The following is a 14,428-nucleotide window of genomic DNA, read 5'->3' on the forward strand; positions in this document are numbered from 1 at the left end:
GGAGCGAGAGACAAGGCGGTAGGTAGAGATTCAGTATCAGCGAGGAGCGTCCCTATCAAAGACCGTACGGCCAAAGACAGAGCAAAGTGGCGTTTCGGGGTGGGTGGGAGAGCGGGTGAGGGAGAAGATGAGTGAGTAGTAAGTGGAAGGCAGCCGGAATAGTTGATGACGGAAGGCCCAGCCACTCGGCGGCGGGGCGGTGTGTGTGGCGTCTGGCACAGGTACCCAGTACAGGCCAATTGGCCTGCTGGTCCCTATGGGTGCAGGTACCTGGTACTTAGTGCTTGGGATTTGGGCCTTCCTCGGTCCCTCGATCATGTGTGCCTGGCATCCCCGTGTCTTCGATCATGCACTGAACCCACTCCCTCTTGCTCTTCCACAACCACTGTCACGCTCTGTCTGTTTTCAGCTCTCTCCCATTAGGCGCAATGGCGCCTCCTATTCTCCCGTTCAGGGATATTAATCTCCATGCCTCGCCTTCCCACTACGCCTTTACGTCCCCTTCCTCGCCCCAATCCCCAACGCTCGTGGTCGAGCGCCCAACAGGCGACTTGCGCTTGAACAATGGCCCTCTGTCGGGTGCAAAACGCATTTCCAGCATTGCAGGTATTCTCGGAATTATCAAGCTTAAGCTGGGTAAGTTAGATGCAGAACAGGGTGGCAGGACGCGCGTGCTGACCACATCCCTCGGAAATAGACAAGTATATCATAATTATCACCAAGGCCCAACCGATGGGACGCTTGCGCGGTCATATGGTCTACAAAGTCGCCGGAACCGAATTTCTGCCCCTGCGCGAGCGACCGCTGCACGACACCGACGAAGATACGTACCTGGCACTGTTGAAGGACCTCCTCCGCACCGGTCCCATGTACTTCTCCTACTCCCTAGACTTGACCAACAGTTTCCAGCGACAATCCCAAGGCGCACCCAGTCTGCCCATGTGGAAGACCGCCGACGACCGTTTCTTCTGGAACCGCTTCATTCAATCCGATCTGATCGACTTTAGTCTCGGCGCTAATGACACGAGTGGAATCCGCTACGGCCCGCAGCCAGGAGCCGACCCGTACATCCTGCCAGTGATGTTTGGCATGCTGCGCATTACGGCCGCGCGGGTCAAGTCGACCCCCTTCACGTTCGCCCTGATCACCCGGCGATCCAGACACCGCGGAGGCACGCGATACTTCTCCCGTGGGATAGATGAGCAAGGACATGTCTCGAATTACAACGAGACGGAGCAGATTGTTATTCTGAATGATTCGACTGGTGGACTGTCCGGCTTTGCGGGTGGGCAATCGATGACCAATGGCAAGGCGGGCCAGGACCTGCAGCTTTACTCCTTTGTACAAACCCGAGGGAGCGTCCCGGTGTTCTGGGCTGAGGTCAACAACCTTAAATACACGCCGAAGCTACAGGTTCGTGGTGTTGAAACCGCCGTGGAAGCGGCCCGCAAGCATTTCTCAGAGCAGATTCGCTTGTATGGCGAGAATTATTTGGTCAACCTGGTCAACCAGAAAGGCCGGGAGGAACGCGTCAAAAGCGCATACGAGCAGCTGGTTCGCACACTGGTCACTTCCTCCCATGAAAGCACCGACGCTGATGAGAAATCCCCCGAGAAGACGCATATCCTGGAACCGGGTCTGAAGCAGAAAGAGATGGACCATCTCCATTATGTGTACTTTGACTTCCACAACGAAACCAAGGGCCTCCAGTGGCACCGTGCTGAACTGCTCATGAATCGTTTGAATGATGGACTGGCTCAGGGCGGTTACTTCCGGGGAGTGGAGCACCCAGGAGCTCCTGGTGGTCAGCTCGACATTCGATCAACGCAATCGAGTGTTGTGCGCACCAACTGCATGGATTGCCTGGATCGCACCAACGTCGTGCAAAGCATGCTCGGCCGCTGGGCGGTGACGCGGCAGCTCATGGATGCCGGTGTGCTTCGCCCGGGAGAAGCGGCCAACGACGACCGGGAGTTCGAGAATCTGTTCCGCAATATCTGGGCGGATAATGCGGATGTGGTCTCCAAGTCTTACTCTGGTACTGGTGCCTTGAAGACCGATTTCACTCGCACTGGCAAGCGCACGCGGGTCGGAATGCTGCAGGACCTGAACAACTCCATCACCCGTTATGTGCGCAACAACTTCATGGACGGTCCCCGCCAAGATGGATTCGACGTGTTCCTGGGCACCTATCTTCCCCCGGACTCGACGTTTGGCAGCTTCCAACTGTTTGTGGACAACCGACCGCTCATCATTCAAGCATTGCCGTATACGTTCGCAGCGAGTGTGTTCATGGTTCTGGTTGCCACCTTTACCCGACAGCTGCCCGATGCTGCAGTCTGGCCGCTCCGTCTGTTTGTGGTCTTTTGGCTGCTCGTTGGCGCCTACACCTTCCGCTTCATCCATGGACATGGAATGCTCTATGTGAACTGGCCTAAGCTCAACACGCCCGTTGCTGGCGCCGAAGGCTACCAGGATGCTCTTCTCAAAGCCCGGACTGACCCTCTCATCGGCAAGTGGCTTCCTTCTCGCCGACACCAGCGGGGAATCAGCAACGCTCGCTTGGTCTTCCTCGAAGAAGGAAAGACCAGGGTCGAGTAATTCTCGCCGCTCGGACCTTACTTTGTCCACTTTTCCTTTTTCATTCTCATGGTCTTTGCCAACCCTCTTGTCTTCTATGTTATTCTCTGGTACAGTGTTAGATCTTCCTGTATCGCTTACCATCATTCCTCCTGTATTCTATTATCCCCTTCCGAGGGCTGTTCTGAATCAGCATTCTGTTAGCACCTAGAAATATATGAATCGTCACAATATTAGTTCATAGTTCATAGATCTCAGAGCTACTAACGGATCTAAGTTAGATAGCACGTGGAGTCTGCATCCTTATCCGAAGACCAAGAGCTACCCGAAGGGTCCGGGCTATTTATGGCGGGTACTAGTCTATAAGCAGTGCCCTATGCTGCTGGTGTGGAATAGGACCTAGGCCGTAGCTGTGCCTGTTCGGGGAGGGGGCCAGAGAGGGCCAGAGAGGGCCAAAGAGGGCCAAAGAGGGCCAGGCATAATTCGCAGGATCTCCCCATTTAACGGTTTGTTGAGCAACTTCAGTAAAACTTGGCCATCTTTCAAGCGGAATTTCCCTGTACCTTTGAAGTATGAAGATAGACAAAAGAAGAATGAGTAGAAAGTTTGGAATCAAATTGGTTCGTCTCTTTTTTGAATGCTTCTCATTTGCTCGCTCTTCACTTCACTACGCCTACCGCCTATCACCGCCTTGGCAAAGGATCCTGCGGTCAATTAAGAGTCAAACTCCGTAGCAAGGTTAACTATGTATGCCGCTCTACTTTTGGAATACATTACTGGTGGCCCTATATAAGAATAATAATTGCCCAAGGCACATAGTAGGGTCGTGCTTCCTTTTCTCTCAAACTTCTCGCTCGTCTTCCAACGCCTCATTCTACATTGCATTATGGCTGGCTTAAGCTGGATAATGCAAATCTCTTGTCTGTTGACAATTCTGCTTAGTATCTGGACGCTAGGCACAGAAGCTAACCTCATCGATCGTCGTTCCTGCCTTAATCTACGAGAGCACGATTCTACGGGACAGATACTGGAAATGGGCAATTATCTCAACAAGCTTACACAGGCTCTTGACCAGACCGCTGAAATGCCTGCTGTTGCCTACAATTTGATGAAAGACACTGCAGACAATAAGGGCAGCTGGTTTGACAGGATGAGAGCTCAGCTCACTTTTTTCGCTCTCCAGGGAAATGATGGTGTTAGAAGACCTGCGCGACAGCCACGTTGGCGCACCGTATTGAGTAAGATCCTTGACTACCTCCGTCCTTTTTCTCTCTCGTACCCAACGAAGCTTAATAACCTTTTAGGCAGAGCTAGATCTCTCATGGACTTCCTAACAGTTCGTGATGCACAACCAAGTTACATTGTTTGCGGAGACGCTCACCTAGTGCGGTATGATATCCTTGAGGATAAGAAAGGAAACCAATTCCGGGAGCAGACGCAATATGATATCCGTACGGATAGGTATGGGAATAGAGTCCTAAAACCAGTGCCTCCACGACCTGGGTACCGAATAAAAGCTTTTCAATATAGCGGTATGTTACTTTTATATCTTTCCGCGTTGCTAAATTTTCTGGGGAATTTTTTTTTCCTTTTTTTTTCAGATTACATTACACATCAAGGATCTCTACATGTAGCTGACTATGCCGCAGATCCCATCCTTAGGGCCGCGGGAAAAGACGAATGGTGGACTCTTAATACTGAGGCGTGTGCTGAGACGGGGTTGACTGCTACGAACGTTCGTCTCACTTATATCATCGTATGCGCACGGGGCTTTGGCGAAGTTGGTCTCACTATTCCCGACCAAGACCGAAAACACGACTGGAGCCAAACTCGATCGACCAGATTTCGGATGATCGATTATTGGAAACGCTACCTCAGTTACACTCTTCTTCATGAGCTGATTCATCTAAAGTTTAAATGTAAGTATTGCCTTAGAGTATGATTAAGAACAATCATAGCTGACATGATGGTTACTCTCACAGATACGGATCATGAGCTTAGTACAAGACCATTAAGAAAAGCCTATGGTTATTCTGGTGCAACCGAACTTCTATCCCGATACCCAGAGGATGTAGATACCAATGTCGATAACCTCGGTATTTTGATATTTGGCAAGTAAAATCTCGCCTATGCATAATCGATCAGTGCGTGCAGTGAGCATGGCTAACACCTCATGGAATATAGCACTGTTCATGAGTGGCTCTAATTGGAGTACCGGATTCGCCCAAAATGAAGACGATATGCTCAACGATATGCGCGGATGCAATGGCTAGGCCTTGTCACAGGGGGGACGTTTCGCCCAAACAAGAGCGCTAAGCTACATAACCAGATCACTTAGTCAATAATATAACCTCGCACATTTCCTCTCCTCCTACAACACATTGGCACATTATACGACAGCTGTATGTAATTAATTCCCTCGATAGAAACATGGCGTGCCAAGTGCTGTCACTGCCGGCCTTGACCGCCCGCAGGATCGGGACCGATCGCAGGGCAGCATCATCTTTCTCTCCCTTACACCTTTCCCCCTCCACTCTCCAACCGTCGGCGATTGTGTGGCTCGTCATGCTGCGCTCTTCAATTGCTCCGAGTCGGCATCTCCTGTCGTACTCTGCTCGCCAGCGCGTCACACCACAATGGCTCTCCGGTGCCGGGGCCAGTAGCCGGTTGTCCGGTCAGGTACGAAGCCCTTCTCGCATGATCGTCCTTTGTTGCTTCGCTGCTAATAATTGCAGCGATTCTTCGCCGATTCCAAACCGCCGAACACCGGTGGTGTCACGCCTGCCTCCCCTTCCTCCGAATCGAGTGTCCCGCCTGAGACCCTTCCCAAGGCCGGTGAACAACAAGGTATATCAGCATCCATTGTTGAAATTCCATGTGCCAATTGTGTCTTGATTTTGACCCCTTCTTAGAATCCAATGTGCCACCGTCACCCCAAAAACCGGCGCCTCGCAAATCCGGTCGTTTCCGTCGATTCCTGACTTATTTGATCCTCACCTCTGGCTTGGCTTATGGTGGAGGCGTCTTCCTGGCCTTGAAGTCCGACAACTTCCACGATTTCTTTACCGAATACGTGCCGTATGGTGAGGAGTGCGTTCTTTACTTCGAGGAGCGTGACTTCTACCGCCGGTTCCCCAATGCCTCCCGCCACGCGAACCGCCTCCCCGGTGCACCCAGGGAAGATGGAAAGCCAGTCACGATCTCCAGCAAGAGTGGCCTCTCTTGGAAGGTCGCTGATGTCGAAGAGTCTGGTGCGGATGCTTCGAAGAAGGCTCCTCACATGAGCGCCCAGGATGGATTGGTCAAGCCCGAAGCCGCCAAGCCTGAGCAGCGGAATGCTGCAGTTCAGAAGGCCAAGGATGAGAAGGCTAAGAAGAGCAAGAAGGAGGCAAAGCCCGCTGAGAATGAGGAAAAGAAGCCTGTTGCCCTGGAGGAGCCTAGGCAGCCAGCTGTTTCTGCTGGCACCATCGAGCTGCTGCAGATGCAGGGCAATGATGAAGGCGTCGTTCAGGAGTTGGTCAAGACCTTCAACGACATTGTCACTGTGATCAGCGCCGATGAGAACGCCGGCAAGTACTCCGCGCCGATCGCCAAGGCTAAAGAGGAGCTGCAGAAGATTGGCGAGAAGATTTCGGCTCTCCGCAGTGATGCCCAGAAGGCCGCTCAAGAGGAGATCAACAAAGCTCATTCCACGTTTGACGAGTCGGCACGGGAGCTGATCCGCCGCTTCGAGGACATGCGCAGTACCGAAGCCGCCCAGTATCGGGAGGAATTTGAGGTCGAGCGGGAGAAGCTCGCTCTCGCATACCAGGAAAAGATCAAGACCGAACTACAGCGCGCCCAGGAAATCGCTGAACAGCGCCTGCAGAACGAGCTGGTGGAGCAGGCCATTGAGCTCAACCGCAAATACGTTCACGATGTCAAGGATCTAGTTGAGCGCGAGCGCGAGGGTCGTCTCAGCAAATTGGATGAACTTACTGCCAACATCAATGAGCTTGAGCAGCTGACTTCAGGTTGGAGCAATGTCATTGACACCAACCTCAAGACCCAGCAGCTCCAGGTCGCTGTGGATGCTGTGCGCAGCGTTCTCGAGCGCGCTGAGACCCCGCGGCCATTCGTCCGTGAACTGGTTGCCGTAAAGGAGCTGGCTGCCGATGACCCCGTTGTCGATGCTGCCATTGCCTCCATAAATCCCACCGCCTACCAGCGGGGCATCCCCTCGACTTCGCAGATCATCGAGCGCTTCCGCCGGGTGGCCAGCGAGGTCCGCAAGGCTAGCTTGCTTCCCGAGGACGCCGGTATCGCCAGTCACGCCGCTAGCTTGATGCTGAGCAAGGTTATGTTCAAGAAGGACGGCCTTGCCGGTGGTGATGACGTGGAGAGCATTCTCGTCCGGACTGAGACCCTGCTGGAGGAGGGCAAAGTGGATGCTGCGGCTCGTGAGATGAACACCCTTCAGGGTTGGGCCAAGATCCTGAGCAAGGATTGGCTCGCCGATGTTCGCAAGGTTCTGGAGGTCAAGCAGGCACTCGAGGTAAACTTTCTCCCGTCTCAAATCTATGTTCACCTGGCTAACACTCTGCCTTACAGGTCATCGAGGCTGAGGCCCGGCTCCAGTGCTTGCGGGTGGAGTAAACATATGTGCCGAGCGGTGTTGGCTTGGATTTATCCTGTACATCTTCGTTTTGTCTACAGGAATTGTATCTTTAGTTGTAACTCTGTGTGGTTAGACCCAAATGCTAGATTTTCCTATGTTCGCAGTGGATATATATAGTTGCCCATGTAGAGTGGCGGTATCGGGGTTCCATCTGGGCCACCTTGCTGTCCTGTTAGAGCCTGAATGCGGATGTGGAGCCAGGTGTTCGTGCAATCGCCCCAGCAGTGTTCTATTTCAATTCTATTTTCTGTGAAAGGGTCACATCATCCAACATCGTGCCATCCCCCATATTCCTGGAGCCTGAAGAGTCTTACATAAGCCCGGTGCGGACGCGGTCTAGACTGGAGCTTGCGACTCTCCCTTCTCTCTTTCCACTTCCCCGGAGACACCCCAAGCTCCCTTGCGGTCGCCTTCATGCACGTACCTCACCGTCGAGCACCATCAGTAGCCTCCCAGTCGGGCTTGGCCACCCAGCTGCGTGCCTAGCCCTCCCCCCGGCTCTGACGTCGCGCCGACCCAACTAGCCGAGCGAACGATATTCGATGCCTCCGACAGATGCATCGCCCCGCGACTCTCCTCCCCCGAAATGCCTCCCTGAGCCGCTCCGGAGGCGGGTCCTTTCGACGCGCAGCTCTCCAAATGACTGAAGATCCAGCAAGCGGGACGCTGGAAGGTAGCACGCTCGGGAGCAGCTCTCGCGAAGGGGATAGAAGGAGAGTCTCGGGTCAGCATAGGACGCAAAACTCGGGCAGCTTTCTGCTGGATTCTCCGCTCTTGCCTCGGTCCCAGAGTGCAAGGGTCAGCTCGTACCGGCCTGCGCCGTCGGAGCAGCGTGCAGAGAAGCGCCATACTGCTCCCGACCCCGATATTGTCGTGCCCAAGAAACGATCACGGTTTCCTTGGAGTCGCCATAAAAACTCTTCGTCCGACGCGCCTTCTACAGCCGGCAGGTCGACCCCGCGAACGGTCCAGCAGACTCCAACATCTCCACCTGATGTACAACCCTCCGCAACCTCGACACAGCCCGAGGCCGGGACGAATAATGTGGACAGGTCTTCTCTTGCGCTTGACCAGGACTCTCTCCAGATCGTCAACTTGGCCTTGAACCTAAATGAATCGCGAAGGAGGACTGCTTCGGGCCTGGCCCAGGGCTCACTTGGACGGAGACCCCTGTCCGTATCTCAACCTGCTGCTCCTGTGGCTGAGCCAGGTGCAAACCAAACGGCGCAACTGGGCATGAAGTCTCCCGTCCTAAGCTTACTGCCTGCTACGGCGATGGATGACCAGCGGCCATACGAGTTTTCGGAGAGTACTATTGCGAGAGCGGATAGAGCTCGTCGACACTTCGATCTCTTTTATGAGTATCAGCGGCTGCTTCTTTCTCTTCCTCCTCTGCCACGACCTTCTATTTCAGGGGTCCCGGACCATCCCAAGGCTGTAAATGCCACCCGGCAAGCCAACCGAGCATACAACCCCCTTCAAATGATCCGCAATCGAAGAGTCCGGTATCGGGAGAAATGTTCGATTGATCCCGAAGCCGAGGGATGGCATGATGTTGACCAAGTCCATGACTGGGTCAGCACTGTCGAGAACAAGTACAGCCAGAGAGTCCATGACCACATGGAGACTCTTAGCCTTCCGCCGTTCCAACAAGGCCAGCGACAACCGGGTACAGTTGATGCGGATGATTTGGAGAACACAGCGGCGTCACCCCCTTCCAGCTTGAGACGAATCAGTCGTACAAACAGCTTGAAGACTCGTCGACCGCGTCTGGACTGGGAGTTTTCTCCAGCTGAGCTTCTAGCCGACACTGTGTGGGTCGAAGATGGAGCCAACAAGACCAGGATCATGGACAGGGATGGCAATAGGCTTTATCCGGATCCAATAGACCTCGTGCCGTGCACTCACGCCGTCCCTAAGGCAGCGGCAAGACCGCGACAATCTGTGGATGTGGATAACCCTGAGACGGATCATTCTTCACGACGGACTTCTCTTTCCATCCCTCATCCTGCGTTGGAGCACGAGTTCAAGAGCGTTGGTCGTGGACGACACAAGCACAAGTATAGAGGTCATGCACGAAGCATCACTAGCCGAAGCATCTCCAGTGAAAGAGAAGGCTCGCGCTGGGACAGGATAAGGAGAAGTCGAGGCAGTGTTTCGAGTATTTCGAGCGCGGAGGTCCGCAGTTCAATGGACAAAAGACGTCGACCTTCCTGGACAGATGATCGAAAAGACAGCGACCGGTCGTCGCAAAAAGTCTCCTCAAAACCCTCCTCCCGACCACCTCGTGTGAAGTCTCCAATCCTGGAAATTCCAAGTCATGGCAGAAGCCAGACTACGGGCTCACAATCGTCCGGACTCCCCCGGATCCGCACATCAGAAGACCGACCCTGGAAACATCGAAGACAGGAGTCATTTTCATCGACGGGCAGTCTGGACGATCGATACAAGCAGCGAACGTCCTTGGAAGAAAGAGACAGCACCGCCCCGAACTCACCAGTTTATGCCGGTTATTTCCCAAGCATTGCAGCCAATTTGTCTCCCCCTTCCAGCCGCTCCCCGTCGCCAGCCAAGAAAAAACTTCGTCATAAAATAGTTCCTCGCTCTGAGCCCAACAAGAAAGAACCTCGCTCTGAACCCAACAAGAAAGAACCCAGGGACCGGATAGTTGGTGACGTTCGGGATACTGAAGCCTTGCGCCGACACAGCCTGACGTCTCTCCCTGAGCATGCTGAAGCAGGCCCAAAGCTGGACCCTAGTCCCCTTCCGGATATTGTGTCTACGGATTATCACGACGATGAGGGCAGTCGTGTGGATTTATCCAGGGGACGAAAGGGAGCCTATCTCCCTGATGTTGGGCTTCGAGGGATCTTCAAGGGGCCGGGCAGGATCGCTGAGATTGTCGGCAACGAAGTCTCCAAAGTCGGAGATCTCATTCTGAAGAAAGAACAACTTCCAGCATCAAAGAATTTAGCATCCCCGACCATTACATCGGATGATAGCGATCTTGAGGGTGAGGACCCAAGGCCCGATAGACGGTCAGGCCCGAAGGCGCTTTTGCGCCGTTTCACGAGCCTTACAGAAGAACCAGGACGCCCGACTCGCGAGGATCCCGATAAGACTGCATCGTCTAGAAGTTTCAGACCGACATTGCCTACTTTTACATCGCCACTGCGGCAGGATGAGCGCAACAGAGCGAGCGATGCCACAGACCTAGGTAGCCCCCGTGAGCGCGTGCCGGGCAACCGGATTCCTTTGCGGCGCAGCCAAACGATTGATTTTGGGCCTGAACTAAGCGCGGGCAGAGACCGAGTGAAGGTGCGCGGCATCAAGGATCCATCTAATCCTTTCAGTCTCACCCGCCCTCCTGTCACGGGTCTTGCCAAAGCTCGAGCATCACTAGGACCACAGGAGAGCCGCCCCAAGCTTACGGACGCGAGCCGCGCTTGGAGCATCTCTGACCGCAGCCTCCACACCCTGAATGACTATGGCGTTCCTCGGAAGGCAGAAATCGAACGCACTCGCGCCCTTCTTTTGTCGTCAGGGATCAAGGCCCGAGAAATCACTCGTCGAGCTCATACTATCCGCGAAGAACCTCCTCCGTGGATGCGTAAGGCGGTAGGCTCCAGTCCGTCTATGACAGGCATTACACGAATCGGCGAGTTTGATCTAGCCGCTCAAAACCTTTTGCGGCGCTTCGAAATGACCCAATATTCATTCCAGCAATCCATGCACCACTTCTCGACGGCAACATCATCTCCTCTCCGCACACAGCTCAAGAATCTGGAATCGCTGGTCAACCAAACCCTCACGCCCCGCGTCCGTGACACAGCCAACGACGCAGAAGACCTCTGCGTCCAGCTCAACACTACCAACACTCTCGCAGTTAAACAACTCAGTGACGCTCTCGACAAAGGAATCCGAAAGCGCCGTCGACGGCTCCGCTGGGTCCGCCGGGCGGGCTTTGTCGTGTTGGAATGGGCTCTTGTTGGAATGCTGTGGTGGGTGTGGCTGATTGTCATGGCTTTTAAACTTGCGCGCGGTGTTTTCCGAGGCTCTATTGCGGGTGCAAGATGGGTTCTGTGGCTGTGAGACATGATCTGGTCATCGAAATTGTGTCTTGTTTCTTAATCATGTTGGCTTTCACTCGTTGATTCTCAGTTGTCTTCGGACTTTTGTACATTTCGCTGCTTGCAGATACCCCCTCGGTGCGGAGTTTCTGGTTCTCTTATTTCTTTTTGTGTTCTACATCAGTAGATATGTGTCAATGAAATTTATATGACTATTCTGTCCAATCATCAGCTGTTCAGTTACATTGAACTCGTCTGCACTCTGCACAGATACGTGCTAGGGCAAATCGAAGGATCTTTCCTACAGAAGCGCAAATTTTGGCGGGTCTCTCCTGACAACTATAACTGTCGGAAATCTCCTGCCCAACTTTCAACCAGATGCTTTTCGCCCATCCTTGACTGCCGGGTGTCACCGGCGGAATACAATGCCATTCTTTGTTGGGAACAGTAACATCCCAAACAGATGGAAGATCCCGCAATATGGTTTGTCTCACAGCCCAAGAAAAGCATCTCACGAGAGCATACTGCAAAATTATAAATATCTGGTCATGAACAGAGATGTTTGACTGCCAGTATCTTCATCATCTCTATCTCCATCGTCGTTCTCATCCAAGGAAGACAGCTCACTAAAATCCTCAGCAGAACAAACCCCAACATCGGCAAGCCCGAACGTCACCACATTGTGACCTCACCTACAACCCGGGATGAGCTTGGACGGGGATGAGTCGACCCGGTAAGAAAAGTCGTTTCATCGACGATCTCGACAACGAAGTCGTGTATCGCCCATTGCCTCCAGCACTTCTCAGACCAGCTACTGCTCCTGCAGAAAGCTATCTGTGGAGATCCGGTGCCGTTCGCAGATCATCCAAAGCAGTTCCCAGCTCGGGAATCAGAAATCCTGCGACCAGCTTTGAGGAGATGAATGGCAGTCAAGACAAGAACGAGGGAAAGGAAGCCGACAACAGCAAACGATCGTCTCCAATCATGGATGAGCTCTTTTTCTGTTCCAGCCCTAGCTCCCAGGCTAGTACTATCCAAGATTGGACGAATCGTGACTCTGACCAGGTATGCACCCTCAAGCTGACTAACAGAGTCCGCCGCAAAGCGAAAGATCTAATCAAACGTTTGCAGACCCTGTGGCTCGACGAGAACGAGAGTCCTGAAGCTCCTCCGTCCGAGCAAGATGCTAGCCAGCTTATCCGCGCAACTGAAACAGAGACAGGCTCTAGCATGAGACCCACCAGTGACTGGAAGGCCCTGCTCATCTGGAACCATGACAGCATCCGCAATCTGATGAAGCTGCTCAAGCTTTGGGCATTGCATGGCGTGCCAGCCAGCGAGATGGGCCTGTTCCTGGAGTCGATGTTGTACCAACACGATGAGCACATGCACCACAAGTTGACCCAGTTAGTCGACGCCAACGAAACTTACGCGGAAATTGCCCGCACGGTTATGCAACACTACCAGATCCGCGACGACGACAAGACGCCGCTGTGGTTGACTGTCGATCCAGGGGACGCAAACTATCGCCCACGAGACAAGCAGCAGCAGGTGAACAGCTCACGGATTATGCGTGAGAAGCTGAGGAAACGACAGGAAGCTTCCCAACAGAAGGTGAGCACAAATCATAACGGGGCTGGACACCAGCCCTGGTATCATATTCCTGCACCACGACCTGCTCGTCCTATCAATTGGCCTTTGTTCTTGAGTGACCTCAAGCTGGGCCATTCCCTCGAGGGCAATGATGAGGACGTATGTGGCGGGGAGGGAGGCATTCATCGCAGATTCGACGAGGACTTCATCCGTCTGGGTCGTGTAAAGGCGAAAAAGACAGTCATCGTCGAGCAGCCTAGCTCCCTGGCTCAACCCATGTCCGCCGAGCTAATCAATCCCACGCAGACTGATTTGGAGCAGCAGCAGAACAGAAAGGGCAACCCCAATCGCAGGGTGTCCTCCTATTCACAAACGAAATCCGCTGTCAACGGTACTTCCAAGAACAATGACAATGCCGAGACGGAGGCTAATTCCTCGCAGCCTCATTCCACCAAATCCAGTCAGCCCGGGCCATCGGGGACTGACTCAACTGCGTCTGATTCTCAATCTTGTCCTTCAGCAAGGAATCCGCCTCGAGCTCCCGTTCCAGCCAGTGCCTTCATTGAGCACATCATCGATGCTACATGCGAGCAGCTCAGTGCTATGGACTTCCATGACGGCACGGACTCTAGGAGAATGTTCCTCTGATCTGTTTGCAGCAGGTTTGATTCAACAACATCCTGTGTTTCGTATTGCGAGTTTTCAGCGTGATCAAGTTCTCTGACCTTGATTTCTCTAGTCATTTTTTTTATCCCAGCTGTCAATCCTATACTTATTCTTCCTGTTTTGTGTTTTGTTTGGTTGTTTGGTCATCGCAACCTACTCCTCCCAGCTTGTACTTTCATTGAGATTGTTTTTTGGAAGGAGGGAAACAGGAAGAAAGGAGAGTGTAGTAGATATAGAAGAATACAAAAAAAGTTGAAAACCCAAGCAATACTTGCTCTTGCCCTCTATTTCGGGTAACGATAGGCGTCTGATATAGATATGTTTCCTGGAATTTGTCCGTATCCAATCAAGGGCATGATCGGGATCCTATCAATGCTGGCAAAGAGATCATTATAATGGCTCCTCCCCGGCCCGTCTTAGAGGACGGTAATAACGCGGCTGCGGGGATTTGTCCATATTTGAGATCGATTGGTTGTATGCACGGGGGGCCCAAAGGAAAATAATTATTTGGCAAATGGGAGTTTAATCCCGAATCACGCATGCTGTACGCTTTTCCTCTCAGGCAGAGAATGCATGAATTAGAGAGGAAGTTGAACCCGAGGATAAAACCCCACCAACTGAGATTGGCATCTTTGCCGAGTTATCTTTAGCCTGCATAAGCAAAGAAATGTCCCAACTCCACCAAGATGAAATTTCTTTCGTGCATCTCGTGAGAGGATAAAGAGACCCTCACGTCTCTCAGCTATTCCTAGAATTCATTTTCAGTCTTTCAGAGAAACAAGTTGAAAAAAAGGCTAGGCCCAGTCAACAAAAGAAAAGAAACATCGGGTTTTCCACGATATCCGCCGGCACGGACAAACCC

General features: G+C 52.9%; 4 protein-coding genes across 4 annotated transcripts; all 4 read left to right on the forward strand.

The window, feature by feature from the left end:
• Positions 1-428: 428 nt before the first annotated feature.
• On the forward strand, positions 429-2,601 carry N7474_008397 (putative phosphoinositide phosphatase (Sac1); the record flags this gene model as incomplete). The annotated part of the gene is made up of 2 exons (XM_057199807.1): positions 429-636; positions 698-2,601. 2 exons carry the CDS (start codon positions 429-431, stop codon positions 2,599-2,601), a joined length of 2,112 nt encoding a protein of 703 aa, XP_057050508.1.
• A 2,544-nt stretch (positions 2,602-5,145) lies between these two features.
• On the forward strand, positions 5,146-7,215 carry N7474_008398 (MICOS complex subunit MIC60; the record flags this gene model as incomplete). The annotated part of the gene is made up of 4 exons (XM_057199808.1): positions 5,146-5,259; positions 5,316-5,427; positions 5,493-7,114; positions 7,171-7,215. 4 exons carry the CDS (start codon positions 5,146-5,148, stop codon positions 7,213-7,215), a joined length of 1,893 nt encoding a protein of 630 aa, XP_057050509.1.
• A 661-nt stretch (positions 7,216-7,876) lies between these two features.
• Positions 7,877-11,329, forward strand: N7474_008399 (uncharacterized protein; the record flags this gene model as incomplete). Its single annotated transcript, XM_057199809.1, has 1 exon — positions 7,877-11,329. The coding sequence occupies one exon, from the start codon at positions 7,877-7,879 to the stop codon at positions 11,327-11,329; it is 3,453 nt and encodes a 1,150-aa protein (XP_057050510.1).
• A 698-nt stretch (positions 11,330-12,027) lies between these two features.
• On the forward strand, positions 12,028-13,548 carry N7474_008400 (uncharacterized protein; the record flags this gene model as incomplete). Its single annotated transcript, XM_057199810.1, has 1 exon — positions 12,028-13,548. The coding sequence occupies one exon, from the start codon at positions 12,028-12,030 to the stop codon at positions 13,546-13,548; it is 1,521 nt and encodes a 506-aa protein (XP_057050511.1).
• Positions 13,549-14,428: the final 880 nt, after the last annotated feature.

Source organism: Penicillium riverlandense (assembly GCF_028828495.1).
Source record: "Penicillium riverlandense strain IBT 135883 chromosome Unknown utg000007l_segment0_segment0, whole genome shotgun sequence".
Taxonomy (NCBI): Eukaryota; Fungi; Ascomycota; class Eurotiomycetes; order Eurotiales; family Aspergillaceae; genus Penicillium; species Penicillium riverlandense.